The 17,014-nt window shown below is 43.6% G+C and overlaps 1 protein-coding gene across 1 annotated transcript in view; it reads left to right on the top strand.

The window, feature by feature from the left end:
• phldb1b (pleckstrin homology-like domain, family B, member 1b) overlaps window positions 1-17,014 on the top strand; it is a 100,962-nt gene that overhangs the window by 22,937 nt on the left and 61,011 nt on the right. Inside the window, exon 5 of the mRNA XM_079514364.1 lies at window positions 10,075-10,200. Coding sequence (XP_079370490.1) covers window positions 10,075-10,200 — 126 coding nt within the window. The remainder of the gene's footprint in view (window positions 1-10,074; window positions 10,201-17,014) is intronic.

The raw sequence follows: 17,014 nt of genomic DNA, 5'->3' as shown, positions 1-17,014 counted from the left end.
GCACCTCCTGACCACTTTAGTTATATTATGTTAACCCATTTTGACCTGAGATCAGATTCTAAAAATGTCTTTTTGAAAATGACAGTTTTCTGAAAAAGCTATGTTTCTATGTTAGTGGTTCTTCGATTTTTCAAAAATAGCAGACCTACAAGCTCGTAGCGCGCCACTCGGTGGCGCGCTATGAGCTTGTAGATCTGCTATTTTTCAATAGCTAAAGCATAACATAATGCTAACACCAAAAGGGGTTCCCGAACAACATGCTCTACCATACAGACTGGTCAAAATAACATTTTATTCACACAAAGAAAACTTATGGATTGCAGGTTTAAGGAAGCAACCTGACCAACTCACAAACCATAATGATATGCTCATCGCCCTTCAACTTCCTTTGTGTTCATTCTGCAGTGTGTAGCTCTATCATTGACTGTAATTACACGTCTTCACTGATGCAAACCTTACGTGCAATGTGCATACTGGTACCTGCTGTACTGTCAGTATAAGGCTCTGTGAGCACATACTGCAAGCACAACTATTACAAAGTACTTCAATTATCTAATGTAATCCTAGGCGCTACACTTCCTCTGCCAACCTGGGGGGCAGCGGACTGACCTCATGCTTCCTTCTATGCATGAGGAGTCCAAGCTGCTTCTTTTCACCTGACATGGGGAGAGTTTCCCCAGGTCGGACGTAGCGTGCGGAAGGTACGCGTTATTCCGACCAGTTCCTTTCCCCTCCATCAGGCGCCCCGGCTGGCCAGGGAGAGGTAGTTTGGAGACCAGGATTACTGCATGTTTTTGGTGGGGGTGCCTACCCTGGGGGACACGGGGAGAACATGCAAATTCCACACAGGGGGGCTCTTTCGCCAACCCCGCCTGAGGTATGGGCACTGACGCCCCCAGATGCATGTAGCGTCCCCAGTGGGAATCGAACCCAGGACCTTCTAACTGTGAGGCGACAGCACTACCGACTGTGCCACCGTGCCCCCCCGTAACCTCAGTCTTAACCGGCCACATAAGTCCCCTAACCTCATATTAGTCTTAACCTGCCACGCAAGTCCCCTAACCTCATATCAGTCTTAACCGGCCACGTAAGTCAGTTTCACGATCTATTTCACTCCTGTGTTTCCTAATCGCAGCCAGTAAACTCCAGTATGACAATGAGGTTATATCTTCCCTTCTTCTCTGGAGTCCTGCCTCAGGGCGGACCAGAGGTAGAAAGCTGTCGTTCCCTGATGTCATCGCTAGGGACACATGCTTCAGTAGGCAGGAACTGGGGGTGGCAATGAAGGACCGGTGCTTCAGTAGGCAGGAACTGGGGGTGGCAATGAAGGACCGGGAAGTCTGGCGTAGCATTGTGGAATCCATGATCTCGACCGCGGTCGAAAAATGATGATGATGACTGGTTGATTGATATCGGTTGATAACGTTCGAAGCGGGTGAAAAAAAAGTGGCAAAGTTCTCCTCGAGGCGACAAAGCTTCAGACATGAGCAGGTTGTGTTGTGAGCCTATAGCTCGTTTATTGACTTTACACTCCACCTTTCTTTCTTGCGCATTATAAAGCGAGGAGCTGCGGTTTCATTGTATGAACATTGTGTGGGTGCTATCGTGCAGCCTAATGAATAGAGCAGGCTACTGACTGTGATATGATTTATGAAGCCAAGTCCTGTAATTCTTCCACCCACCAAGTGTTTGATGCATGGGCCTAGTTAGCATGTCCTCATATTATAAAAGGTTCCCAGGGACCTTGATAAATACCCAGAGTCTCACAGGACCATAAATCTACAGCCACTGTGTCAAAAACTATTGTCTCGTCGACACATCGTCAAGTGTTTGGAGGCAGTCGAGGATCCATCTCGGTGAAGCGGCTGGTGGCATTTTAACAGCTGGATTGATGAGCGCTAATTGGCATCCAGGGACTGCCGGTAGTTGGACGTGCACCGAGTCTTTCACAGAAACCTCAACCGCTTAATCTTATACTGTATATACTGTAGGTAACGCCGTTAACCCATTTAGGCCTGACCTCAAAATTACAAAAAAATCTTCTAAATCCTCCAGTTTTCTGAAATAAATATTTTCACGATTTTTCAAAAATAGCAGACCTACAAACTCGTAGCGCGCCACTCGGTGAATTTGTCATTCACGCGTAGTCAAGCTTTGCTCTTCCAGTATTATTAATATTAATCACACTCTGCTAAAATGTCAGTTTTCACCCTGTTTTTCTCTGCTTGGCAATAATATCCAACTTTATTACATAATCTGTAATCATGAGAACAAACCTAAATAATATCAACTCAACAGTCCCAGTCGTGACGGTCGAGTTCAAATCCGTCTTCAGAATGTGTGATTAGTGTACATTTCACTTTTGAAAAATATGTAGTCATGCCAATAGAAAGCTTATACTCCGTAAGTGTAAATGTGCTGTTGGCTTAAATGTGGTAGATTTAGAGAAAAACAGCGAGTAGGAGAAGCTGAGAAAGAACTCCCTGGTGGTTGTGAGAACTGTTTTCTCATGTGTTTTTTGTTTCGCTGACTCATCCTCACGGGCTGAGCCTCTCCTGTCAGGCTGTCACTGTCACGCACGCACGCACGCACGCACGCACGCACGCACGCACGCACGCACGCACGCACGCACGCACGCACGCACGCACGCACGCACGCACGCACGCACGCACGCACGCACGCACGCACGCACGCACGCACGCACGCACACACACACACACACACACACACACACACACACACACACACACACACACACACACACACACACACACACACACACACACACACACACACACACACACACACACACACACACACACAGTTTAACAATTTATGAATGTCCACACACAGGGAAAACATACAGGGACACAAATATTTAGTAGCCTAAAGGTATACATTCACAAACTCGTGGTCCTCATGGTCCAACACACATGTCACTCCATGGGCACAAGTAGCAGCACAATACTTTGCCAGCCTTTCTGCCTCGTCTTTGGGCATCCCAAGTCGTCGAAGCCCCCCAACAACCAGCCTGGGGGTATTATATGTTCTATAGGCTGGATCACCAGAAGAAACAAAGTTCTTAGTCTTGCACTGTTGCTTGGTGTTAAAGCACTCTCTGTAGTTGTTCTCATGGGCCTGTAAGTCCACTCACTGCTATACTGCACCACTGGAAGGCCGCCGGTCTATAGACCATATTCACACGGTGGCCATGTTGGTATTTTGAATTGGAAAAAGCAAAGTGGTAAGTTGCCACCCTGCCATTAACTTAACCCATTTAGGCCTGACCTCGAAATTTAAAAAAGGTCTTCTAAATCCTCCAGTTTTCTGAAATAAATATTTTCACAATTTTTCAAAAATAGCAGACCTACAAGCTCGTAGCGCGCCACTCGGTGGCGCGCTATGAGCTTGTAGATCTGCTATTTTTCAATAGCAAAATTATAACATAATGTTTAAAACACCAAAAGGGGTTCCCGCCCAAAATGGGTTAATGGCAAGATGGCCGCCATGTGAATATGGTCCATTGCCTCTCTTCCCTGTAGCCGTTCACGGGAGGGGGCCGCCAGGTAGCGTTGACTGTTGGTAGATTCCACCGGTGAGCGGTGCCTTCTTTTATACAAGCTACAATAGTCCACAGGACAGAAGTTGCAAATGCATCCACTGCACCTGCTACATTGACGACGGTAGCAGTTTAACGTCTTGCTCAGCTAGACACAGGAGAATGTGTACTAGTACATTTCATTTTAGAAAAATATGTAGTAATACTAATAGAATGCTTATAATGCGTAAGTGGACATTTGCTGTTGGCTTTAGTGTGATAGATTTAACCCATTCTGGGCGGGAACCCCTTTTGGTGTTAGCATTATGTTATGCTTTAGCTATTGAAAAATAGCAGATCTACAAGCTCATAGCGCGCCACCGAGTGGCGCGCTACGAGCTTGTAGGTCTGCTATTTTTGAAAAATCGAAGAACGACTGACATAGAAACATAGCTTTTTCAGAAAACTGTCAGGATGTAGAAGACATTTTTAGAATCTGATCGGTTAAAAAAAAAGCAAGTAGGAGAAGCTGAGAATGAACTCCCTGGTGGTTGTGAGAAGTGTTTTCTCATGTGTCTTTGTTTCGCTGACTCATCCTCACGGGGGCTGATCCACACTGCCCCTCATCCTCACGGGGGCTGATCCACAATGCCCCTCATCCTCACGGGGGCTGATCCACAATGCCCCCCGTCTGTAACTGAGATTTCCTGTACTTGCATGAAGCTGTCAGTGAAATGTATAAGGGCCAATTGTTTGGAGAGGACTTATAGTTTAAGGATCTGTATTTTGCCTTAGGCGCTATACTATGGGGATGGAGCTGTGAACTAGTCAGTAGCTTGAGCCCAGTGTTTTAGCTAGGTAGCCTACTGTATATGATTCCAAATACTTACTCGCAGTATGAGATACTTATCGTATGAAATACTTACCTTGCCTTAGGCGCTAGGGGGAGGGAGCTGTGAACTAGTCAGTAGCTTGAGCAGAGTGTTTTAGCTAGGTACTGTATATGATTCCAAATACTTACTCGCAGTATGAGATACTTATCGTATGAAATACTTCCCTGTAATATTGTTGTTCAATGCTTCTATGCGCCACTTTATAGGGTGACATGACGCCATGGCCTAGCATCACGCTGTTGACCATTTCCGTGACAACACCCCCGCTCCTGTCACTGTCACAGATCACACATGTACACGCACGCACGCACGCACGCACGCACGCACGCACGCACGCACGCACGCACGCACGCACGCACGCACGCACGCACACACACACACACACACACACACACACACACACACACACACACACACACACACACACACACACACACACACACACACACACACACACACACACACACACACACACACACACACACACACACACACACACACACACTCCCTCCTATAGCTGCTGAGGTCTGTGAGTCGGAGCCCTTGGGGTGGGATGGATGGAGATGGGGGTGTATTGAGTGGCAGCTGCCAGTAGCATCAGTGCTGAGAGTCTCTTGTCATTACTGTCACGTAGGCTCTTTACCATGCAGCCTCTCTGAGTGGAGAGATGCTGGCCTGTGGGGGGGGGGGGGGGGGGTGTTCATTTAACCCATTCTGACCTGAGATCAGATTCTAAAAATGTCTTCTACATCCTGACAGTTTTCTGAAAAAGCTATGTTTCTATGTCAGTTCGATTTTTCAAAAATAGCAGACCTACAAGTTCGTAGCGCGCCACTCGGTGGCGTGCTATGAGCTTGTAGATCTGCTATTTTTCAATAGCTAAAGCATAACATAATGCTAACACCAAAAGGGGTTCCCGCCCAAAATGGGTTAACTCTGTGAGAGTGTACAAATGGAAACCAAATGGACTCGCAAATGGACAAACAAACGCAGAGGATTTTACTGTGTACTGTACAGCATTCCTGCCTGATGGCAATTAAGTTAACGACATGAACCCTATAGAAATCCCTGTTCTGGTCATGACATAATAGGCGACTGGCATTAGGTGAAGAAAATATAACAAACATTTGCCAAAAGAGAGATTTGGTGTAGAGGCAAAAACAAGTATACGTAGACCCTTGGGGGACCTCGGTCAACGGACTATATAGGATGTAAGTGGTTTATGGTCCACACATAATAATCATATCTTCTTGTATGTCACTGTGACATACATTATGTCACAGTGACATACTTAAACCCAGGAGCACTAGAGCCAGTGGGCTTTTCTGTTCATTGGGTCTCACTACATTGGCTCTGTTGAGGAACCTGGCATTTAAATTCATGAGCAGGCTGGATTGCTCACTGAATGGACTCATTGGACAGATGACAGACCCAGGCCGTAGTTCTGTAAGGTACACTTCTACCATCAGAGGACACTGGCATGAGCGCCTCACCTAGAGTAGTAACCTGTGGGGCTGGGTAAATGTACTGTATTTTTATTTATTTTTATGTGATGTACTGTCTTACCTTGTGGGCCACGAGCCTGTAATAAAGTTTTTATATATTATTTTGGGTTGCTCAAGCACAAGTCTATATTATTAATTTGCCACATTACATGTAGGATCAAACCCTTGAACAATGTTCAATGGACTTCATTGTGGGTTTAGAGACTGTAACCCCCTGAGCTATGGGATCTAATGGTGGGTCTGCTGCATGGGCTGTGATGTGTGACTGACTGGTGGTGTTAATCACAGAGATAATTTACTGGGTAGTACAGTATGTGACAGAGACAGAAGATAGTGAGACAGACGGAGTCAGAGCTAAAGTTTTGGACACTCACAGGCTTCGTGCTGAATGTCAGAAAAGGAGAACACAAAGACATTGAAAAAGTATTAGAGCCAATATCAATATTATTATTGGCATCGAATGGGCCCAATATTCTTTTTTTTTTGCATTGTGCCAGAACAAATTTGCAATGATAGGTAGATATAAATGTGTCCTGTTGAAGACTGAAGTGGAGAGATCTATATCTCTGCTTAGCGTCACTGCATGGGCAGCCTGCTCCGTGCTGATGATGACAGACCACTGGGTTTATCTCAAAACGTCCAATCACACCACAGCAGGACAACAACAGAGCTAATTTCAGACAAGCAATGAACGTCTGATGGCTTATCTCATCGCTTTATTGAGCTCCTGGCTCACATGGTGGCTGATAAGAGATGGGTATTTATGTCTGTTGACTTGACTGAGTGGGTGACATTGACCTGGTCCTGTGTGTGCTTGACGTGTAGCCTATATGTGAGTAATCCAGGTGAAGAGTTTAATGTATCATTGTTGGTGTGGTGTCTGCTCGAGATCAGATTATAGAGCGTAGCTCTTTGTCTTTCTACGTGAATCATGAAAACACTCAGAGACTGAGCGTATTCCCCATGAATCATGGCGTTGAATCATAGTACGATTGAGAACAAGTATCCACACTAAGGCAAAGATAATGTTTAGCAAGCTAGCAATGCTAACACCGGTAGTGATTCGTTTTCCCCAGGTATCACTGTATCCGATTGCTCGCTCTATCACTGACCAATTATTAGTTAGTTTGGTATAAAACAGTATACACTGTAATTATGTTGTTTAGCCCATTTTGACCTGAGATCAGATTCTAAAAATGTCTTCTACATCCTGACAGTTTTATGAAAAAGCTATATTTCTATGTCAGTCGTTCTTCGATTTTTCAAAAATAGCAGACCTACAAGCTCGTAGCGCGCCACTCGGTGGCGCGCTATGAGCTTGTAGATCTGCTATTTTTCAATAGCTAAACATAACATAATGCTAACACCAAAATGGGTAATAGCAAAGAAATAACACTGCTTTTAGAGTTACAGCATTCAGTGTGTTTTTTGCGGATGAAGAAAACCACAGATGAAATCTTCCAAATCTTCCAAATTCCAATCTCTCAGCTGCCCCGCCCACAGTGCCCACTGGCCTTTCATCTTCAAACGTATTCAGTGTGTTTGTGGGGGGAAAAAAACTAAACAACATTTCAGGCTGGTGACTCTGGTCTGATGGTTGATATAAATCTGAGTTGGACATTCTCACCATGTGCAAACACATTATACTGGAAGTAAGTACAGTATGATAGAGTGTTATATAAGTGTGGTCAAACATCAAACATAATTATTATTCTACCTGTAATCCAATCGTAGTCATGCTCTGGATTAGTATCAGCTGGTTACACTTCTCTGCTCTCTCTCTCCAGCCCAGTGGTTCTCAAACCTTTTCAGGCTGTAACCCCCCCCAAAATAATCATATTTGAACTGGGGACCCCCACATTAATCCCAATGTGACCTCCCACCCCGATAAGCACTTGCAATGTAGCAGTTGAGGCACTCAATTGTTTGTTTTTTAACTCTGTTCCACAGACACAGTCTCAGAATATAGCAGATCTACAACAAGAGATTGTAGATCGGCTATTTTCACAACTTTTGCCTTTTTCTTATATTATTAGACTATTCTGCCTATGTTTGACCAGTTTTTATAGAATAGTTCAAGTGTCACTTGACTGTCCTCCGGGGACCCCCCAATATCTTAACCCATTTTGGGCGGGAACCCCTTTTGGTGTTAGCATTATGTTATGCTTAAGCTATTGAAAAATAGCAGATCTACAAGCTCGTAGTGCGCCACAGAGTGGCGCGCTACGAGCTTGTAGGTCTGCTATTTTTGAAAAATCGAAGAACCACTGACATAGAAACATAGCTTTTTCAGAAAACTGTCAGGATGTAGAAGACATTTTTAGAATCTGATCTCAGGTCAAAATGGGTGAACCCCCTGGGGGTCCCGAGCCACAGGTAGAGAACCACTGCTCTAGCCTGGGTTCCAGCCTGATTCGCTGTGTTCCGTGGATTTGTAATCGTCACTTGGCCACGTCAATTACACATCCACGGAACGCAGCGAATCAGGCTTGAACCCAGGCTACTAGCCAACCGTCATAGGACTATTACACCAGACCCTTTGTGCTGTTAATGGAAGGCTGTGTCATGATGCTGAGCAACCATGGCGTGCTACGCAACATTAGGACAAAGATGATTTATGAATGAGGTATAATGTTAGGAAGTGTGTGTGTGTGCGTGTGTGTGAGAGAGAGAGAGAGAGAGAGGTAGAGGGAGAGAGAATATGATATAAATAAATGAAGTTAACCATGATGTAATCCTGGTTTATTTATACTTGTACGGTGGTGTTGCATGGGCGAAAATGGCTGAGGTTATGAACCTTTTAGATTGGATATTAAATAAATGGTGTTAACCCATTCTGAACGGGAACCCCTTTTGGTGTTTTAACTAAGCATTATGTTATACTTTAGCTATTGAAAAATAGCAGATCTACAAGCTCATAGCGCGCCACCGAGTGGCGCGCTATGAACTTGTAGGTCTGCTATTTTTGAAAAATCGTAAAAAAGCGAACGTTTTTTTTATTTCAACGTCAGGCCTAAATGGGTTAAGTTAAGTAAAATGTTTGTCCGACAGATTGGTCTCTAAGTGAAGGAGATACAAGGTGGCATTCCCTGGTCATGTCCCTGGCACCCTGAGCCCTCATGTTGTTGGATTTGTGTTGTGACGACAGAACGGAACACACAGTTCTCTGGCTTTCAGTCCACTCTGATCATTTTAGACAAACTGCTTAAAATGCTGACACAATTTCCTACAGGAGAGACGCAGTAGAAAGGAATTGATTCTGCTGGAAAGCAATAGGCCTCTTGCACAATTCCAGGTTCCATAGTAACGGGTGACGTCATTGGTGTGGGTAAAACAGTTGAGTAAACAATCAAAAACGTTTGGCTTGTTGATCGAGAATTGCTCCACCAAGAGGGCTGAACTCCCAACAGCGATTTCAAGCTTGATTTTTGCTCTTAACCGCTTTGCTCACCAGCACTACGTGACCATGACATAGGCCTACTACTGTATACTGTGCAATAGAATATATTAATTGGACAACATGAACCCCAGCAAGCATCCATTTTCTGCGTATCGGTCCGGGGCACCTAGGCTGCTAATGCAAGAAGGTCCAATTCAACCTCACATCAAAGTCTATAGATCTATACCACACGGTATGAATGACACTACACAGCTGTGCTGCCCTACAAAGCCAAAGTGCACTAACTACGTTTTTGGACACACCACCCTTTTGTGTATCCCAAAGGTCAAATTAGCCTTAGTGATTCTAGGGGATAAATAATTACCTCAACATTTACTATTTAGTGTAATATGGCTGGATGGTAACCGCAAGGTTGCCTGTTCGAACCCGGGCTCCCCCAGAGTTAGTGTCGAAGTGTCCTTGAGCAAGACACTGAACCCCAAATTGCTCCTGATGTGCAGGTTGGTGCCTTGCATGGTTTCCGCCGCCATCGGTGTATGAATGTGTGTGTGTTTGAATGGGTGAATTGATGCACAATCTAAGTAAAGCGCCTTGGATAAAGGCGCTATATAAATGCACCATTTACCATTTTATAAATCCTTAGTCTGATTCTGGATCTACCACGCTGCTGTATTAATGTTGACTCTGTGTGTGTGTGTGTGTGTGTGTGTGTGTGTGTGTGTGTGTGTGTGTGTCCAGGCTGTATGCTGTGTTTCGGACAGTCAGCCTTCTTCCGCTTCAACCACCCTGAGGAGGCGTTCAGGATGAAAAGTATGATGTCCTCAGGAGGGAGAGGCACCTCTGGAGATTACAGACTACGTACAGGTACTGAAAAACACATGCACATGCACATGCACATGCACATGCACACGCACGCACGCACGCACGCACGCACGCACGCACGCACGCACGCACACACTCACACACTCACACACTCACACACTCACACTCACATCACTCACATGTTGCAACTTCACCCCTTTTGCAACCAGGTCTTATTTTAATGATGTTTGGGAGACAAGAAAGTCTTCCCTGGGGGTTTTTAGATATTTTAGTATTTCAAAGTGTCTGTAACGTCTAACAGACACTGGTCTCACTTCCTTCCTGGACTACAGGTTGTCTCAGTAAGACAGCCCTCCCCCTCTCAACAAGGTGGGGTGAGTGCACCAAAGCATTATGGTCATTGTAGTCATCCAGAACACACAGACTACATTTTCTTTGTGTGCAAATTTCAAGAAGCATGAGGTCAGTCTGCTGCCCCCCCAGGTTGGCAGAGGAAGTGTATAGCGCCCAGGATTACATTAGATAATTGACACTGGGTGAAAAAATGGGTTACAATTTGTGGGATAAAACATTTTGCAAATTTCAAACTGTGCCACTGTTCGAGTGACTGGAGTTTCTTCCAGCGGTGAAATGTCCCTTTCAGTGTGTTTCATTTAGGTCTTACTACTTGTGCGCACCAGCATGGACAGCTTCTGTACAGTTAACTTCATGCTGGCACACACCCAAATCAAACACACTCACACTCAACATTATTATACCTTCTGTAGCCGTCAAAATATCTGCTGTGAAAAGTATGGGTCCATCATATATTTTACTGTATTTTAAGATGATGAATCAGAAGAAACCCAGTCACTGTAGGCAGAAGTGCAGTCAGTGTTACCTAAACATTGAAGTGAGGTTTCTTTTTTCCTTTCTTCTATAAATTCAGGCCTTATGTGAGCAGAGGCACACTGACCTGTTGTCATAGTAACAGTACGCCTTAAAAGAGCGCAAACTTCCTGGTTTGTGCACGCACGGCCCGTGTGGATGAATGAATGGTCAGATTGTCCTGTATAGGGGCCTGCAGGAGCGGCCGCCAGGCGCAGCCACAGGGGAGGCCTGGCCTTTTACAGGTGCCTGTATATATATGCCGCAGTAAGAGCCTGCCATTAACATAACCCCTTCGCTCTGTTCCCGGGGTTGGAGGGGTTGAGATATGATAGCACAGCATAGCACACAGCATAGCATGGCAGCCAGCCTGTGTGGTGCCTCAGTTCACACCATGCATGTTTTATGAGGAGCTCATTCCTCCCCGTCTCCAGGCAAAGTTATCTGCGGCAAGAGTGTGTGTGTGTGTGTGTGTGTGTGTGTGTGTGTGTGTGTGTGTGTGTGTGTGTGTGTGTGTGTGTGTGTGTGTGTGTGTGTGTGTGTGTGTGTGTGTGTGTGCATGCATTTGTTTGTGCATTCTGGACATCTGACACACACACACACACACACACACACACACACACACACACACACACACACACACACACACACACACACACACACACACACATACACACACACACACACACACACACACACAGATCACTGACAGTATCTTGTTATTTCCTCCTTATCCTGTTGTCACTGCCCACCATGTGGAGACGAGTTTAGCTCACATGTTTACTGGGTGTTGTGGACTTCCTGGCTCTGTAGTGTAATGAATGCTTTCCGTTGTTTAGAAACATAGAATTTTCCTCAATTATGCGTTCCTGTTGTGCTTAAACCAGCTTCTATCTCTTCCACGATCTGGGAGTGGTAGGATAATGTCCAGATGCTATCTGGAAAGGATTGTTCAGTCATATCTTCTTGGATAGACTATAAAAGCTTTAGATTTCAATTTATAACTTGTAATAAATTATAAAACGTATCTTTGATTTCAATAATAACTTGTAATAAAACCTAATAACTTTTAGAAACTGAAAGCGAAATGCAATTCTTTGCAGACAGTAAAAGTTGAGCCGGTGGTAGACAGCAGTAGCTTGGCGGTAAAGTTATTTTAAAGGACCATAACCAATGGTCTGGCATGTTTAGCCCATATGACTCATTCGTACTTGATATATATTTCACATTCCACAACATTCCAACTGCATTGTCTTCATCTTAGACTACTGACAACCATTTTCCAACCGTAGTTTGATTGATTTTCAAGGAAGACACTAAATGGAAAATGGTGCACTTACAGTATATAGCACTTTTATCCAAAGCGCTTTAGATAGATTGTGCATTACACACACACACACACACACACACACACACACACACACACACACACACACACACACACACACACACACACACACACACACACACACACACACACACACACACACACACACACACACACACACACACACACACACATTCATTCACCAACCTGCACATCGTGAGCAATTAGGGGTTCAGAGTCTTGCTCAATTAAGGACACTTCAACACTATGGGCCCTATTTTGTGTGACTTACTGTAAGTACCAGGTCTTACTACTTAACTTAAGACCTGGAGGCGTGATCAATACCATTTGGCTATTCTGAGTGGCCAAACAGCATTGACCAGGTCTTAAGTCATAAGACTTAAGACCTTAAGACTTAAGACACACAAAATAGGGCCCTAAAACTCTGGGGGAGCCCAGGATTGAACTGGGAAACTTGCCGTTCCCATCCGGCAGCTCTACCGGCTGAGCCACTGCTGCTCACCGGATGCCATTGCCATTCATTTCAGTAATACCACAATTAATCAGTATATGGTAAATCAACTTTAGCATCCATGACTTATTCATGTTTAGCAAACATTGACTAAATTATTCAGGCAAGTCTTTTGAATTATTTTTGACAAAATGTAAACAATAATGCCATTCCAGTCAGATAACTCACAAATAGATTGAAACCCAAAAATGTATTCATAGAATGTAAATATACAAGTGTGAATAATAATATTTTATCTGCTACATTTTCTCACTCTCTGGCAGCACAGTTAGACAATTTTGAGCGGGAACTCCTTTTGGTGTTTTAAACATTATGTTATAATTTAGCTATTGAAAAATAGCATATCTACAAGCTCATAGCGCGCCACCGAGTGGCGCGCTACGAGCTTGTAGGTCTGCTATTTTTGAAAAATCGTATATTTATTTCAGAAAAGATTTTTTTTTAATTTTGAGGTCAGGCCTAAATGGGTTAAGCATTAAGAGCAGGGAGATATATAACAACCCCCCATGGGGATCAGAACTATTAGCAGAGCTCACTGGTGGTGCTGGGAGCAAACAGGTGCATACAAACCAGGGACCAGGGACACTAACAGCAGGAGGAAGACTGAGGCCATACGGACACATTTTTACGTGTATCCGCAAAAGTTTTTAATTGTATTGCCGTTTCGTCCACACAGAACCGGTGTTTTGGGTGACCGAATGCGAATGCGGTGACCGAATGCGCTCATTTTTTAAACCTGGGTCCCAGAGTGAAGAAATCTAGATGTGTACAAAAGATACGCATCTTTCCTGAACCGATGACGCCATTGAGACGATTCTGTGTGTGCGGTAAACTTTTTGAAAACGACACCCTGAGGTGTGTTTAAATAAACCGCCAAATTGGTCAGCTGATTTCCACGTCAGCATATGACACATGGGTCTTGGCTCAACACTGTTGTAGAGTGTAATAACACATCCATAAACACAAACACAAAACAAGCGCATGTGTGAAATCTCTCGAGTATATCTGCCCAAACTAGCTCGCAAGCTATGATATGATATATGTCCGAAGCTGAGAAATGACAAATACCCTCCATTGACTGCCCATTGATCCAAATTGCATTTCCGATCTGCTTGTATTAAATTACGTTAAACTCACCAACATTGCAGCTCTAGGAAAAGCTTAAATTATCCTCTTTCAAACTGCAAAGTGTTTGTTTCATAAGAATCCACCGTAGACATGTTATGAGATACTTTCTGTCAAGAAATTTTGTGCAGGTGATTCTTTTCGGACCATTTTTTCTCGTCAAAGTCACTGAACGGCCCTGCGTACCACCTGTTTCGAATTTGCACATAATGCAGGAGGCAGCAGGAGCAGCACGACCTGAGTGCTTCCAAACTCCAACACTTATACAAAATGTCACAGCACAGAATTTCTTGACAGAAAATAGCTCATATTAACATGTCTACGGTGGATTATTATAAAACAAACACTTTGCAGTTTGAAAGAGGATAATTCAAGCTTTCCCTACAGCTGCAATGTTGGTGAGTTTGACGTTGTTTAATACAAGCAGATCGGAAATGCAATTTGGATCAATGGGCTGTCAATGGAGGGTATTGCAACTCTAGATTAATTTCATCCCATTATAAAAAAAATGTAGTGTTGCAAATTGCGGCTAAAAGGCATGTGTTATGGCAGTATAGTCCTTTTTAAAGTGATTTTTAAAGTCTACAGAATGTTGCAACAGAATCCACATGCCCTAGCTGACTTAAGTCTAGACTTTGGAATGGTCAGATGTGAGGTTCTGCTTTGGCTAAAGAAGACTCACATTTAATTGCCATTGTTTTTTTTGTTTTGTTTTTTACAATAGATGGAAATATACTTTTGTGAGTCTATTAGCTGAAAGACTAAATTAAAAACCCCCAGACTATGACAATACATTTTTATTCCACAGTCAAAAGCACTTAACATTTTCACTTATAAGAAAATATTATTCTATTTTGTCAGTCAGTCAGTCAGTCAGTTGGTCGGCTAAGTAGGTCAGTCAGTCTGACCTGTCCTGTCCTGTCCCCATTGCTCGAGTCTAGTCTACAGAGATTCCAGTGGCAGTGAGTATTCCATTCATGTTGTAAAAATGAAATTCCCAAAAGGGTTGTTGAACTGTCCTGCAACTGCATTACTGCAACGATCCCCATATTTGGTCTCCTCTACCAAAGCAATTAAGCAAAGTAATTTTTTTTTAGAAAAACAGTCTGGCCTACAATACATCAAATAAAGATTGCCCTACACACATTTTGTGGATAGAAATTGTTTTTGAGCTTGTACTAGTGAGTGTGAACACTGTCCTGATCCACTGTCACTGACCCATTTTGGGCGGGAACCCCTTTTGGTGTTTTAAACATTATGTTATAATTTAGCTATTGAAAAATAGCAGATCTACAAGCTCATAGCGCGCCACCGAGTGGCGCGCTACGAGCTTGTAGGTCTGCTATTTTTTGAAAAATCGTGAAAATATTTATTTCAGAAAACTGGAGGATTTAGAATATATTTTTTTTAATTTTGAGGTCAGGCCTAAATGGGTTAAGTCATAAAAATGTAACATAATGTCAAATTATTTTAAAGCTGGTGACTTTTATTATAAAACCTGACTCAATATGCTGTCAGACAGGAGGAGGACGCTGGATAGCATCATGACATGAAATCTATTGCCACCAACACCAACTCTTTGCCACGGCCCTTTAAGACATGACAGTCAGTCACACTGGCTCTATGCAGTCACAGGAAAGGGAGGGGAACGGGGAGTCCTAGATCCCATAGCCTGGAGAGACACGCGCGCTGTGATTGGTTGATTTGGTTGTCAGGCAACCGTTTAGTAGTGTTTCTTTCTGTTATTTTAAACGACAGCAATTCTCTTCTCTGATATAAATTACCTGTTTGAATCATAGAGTTAAAAAAGTAGTAAGAATTCAAGGCAGTCAAATATTTGTCCGACTGATGTTACAATGACAAATGTAGGCTGCTTGCTTTGACAGCAATTGCTACTTCTCTGTGAGGTCAGTCATTGATGAAGTATGTGTGTATGTATTAATTTAGTTAAATGTTAGGTCATATATGAACGAGTGTACATGTGTACAAGGTCTTAAACTAGACCTGAGTTAAATACTGTGTAGTAAAAAGCAGCGCTCTCTGGGCTATGGGATGGTACCGTAGCGGTGTGTTGCTGGCTGTGCCGGCTGGCTGGATGACATCTCAGTCGGGCAGTGCTTCTCCCACTGCCTCGGTCCCTCTGCTGTGAAGAAGCGGGACCCCGGCGTCGGTTATAGTGGAGCCGGCGGTCCGAGCGATGGAGGCTGTGTGTCTCCTCACCGCTACTGTACTATGTCCATTTTACTGCTACGATGAAAGCGATCGGGTCGCGTTTTGATTCGTGCATGTGAGTACCCCACTCAATTACAGTCATTGCCAAAGCGCTGCCTGGGAGCGACCCGTCAAATCATGACATCATTGCAAAGGGTCTCCACCACCGCAAAACGATTGCAATATTTTATTTGCGAACTGTCATCGTCCCCAATTTGTTTTATTATTATTTTTTTGAATCACACGACTGTAAGCCCTATTAATTACTTGCGATCAACCGACATAATAATTAACCGACAGATGTTAATGTGACATTTGCTTCCATCCATGGATGGACATCTGTTCGAGTTGATTGTGGACAAGCTGTCATTTAGCAGAGAAACTATGGTGGACTGGCTGTTGAAGCCAGAGCCAGGGCAGAGAGCCACTGTATTCTTCTCCCTGTTGAACAAGCAGAGCTGAATGCATTATTTATGAAGCTTCTCATGTTTTAGAGCAGTTTTTGAAATATAGACACGTGTCTTTGCCAGGGGGTCATTTTTTACTAACAGCGGCACTTAGAGGAAATTTAAAAACTGTTCATGGGCAGCTATTCTGTACAGTATATTCCATTCCACAAGGCTTATTATTTTTTTGCTTTATAATATGGCGATTATATTATTGTACTTTACTTTTCCGCTGATGTTGTTTCCCCTCAGCGTTTTTTATATACCACTAAATCCATCGTCAAGTTTCAGCATAACCACTACTTTTACTTGATTTCATTTTCCACTAATAAAGACTGGTCCGAATCC

Source organism: Electrona antarctica (assembly GCF_951216825.1).
Source record: "Electrona antarctica genome assembly, chromosome: 11".
In the NCBI taxonomy this organism is placed as follows: domain Eukaryota; kingdom Metazoa; phylum Chordata; class Actinopteri; order Myctophiformes; family Myctophidae; genus Electrona; species Electrona antarctica.
Note: the sequence above shows the minus strand (reverse complement) of the source record. Positions and strands in the feature narration are given on the sequence as shown.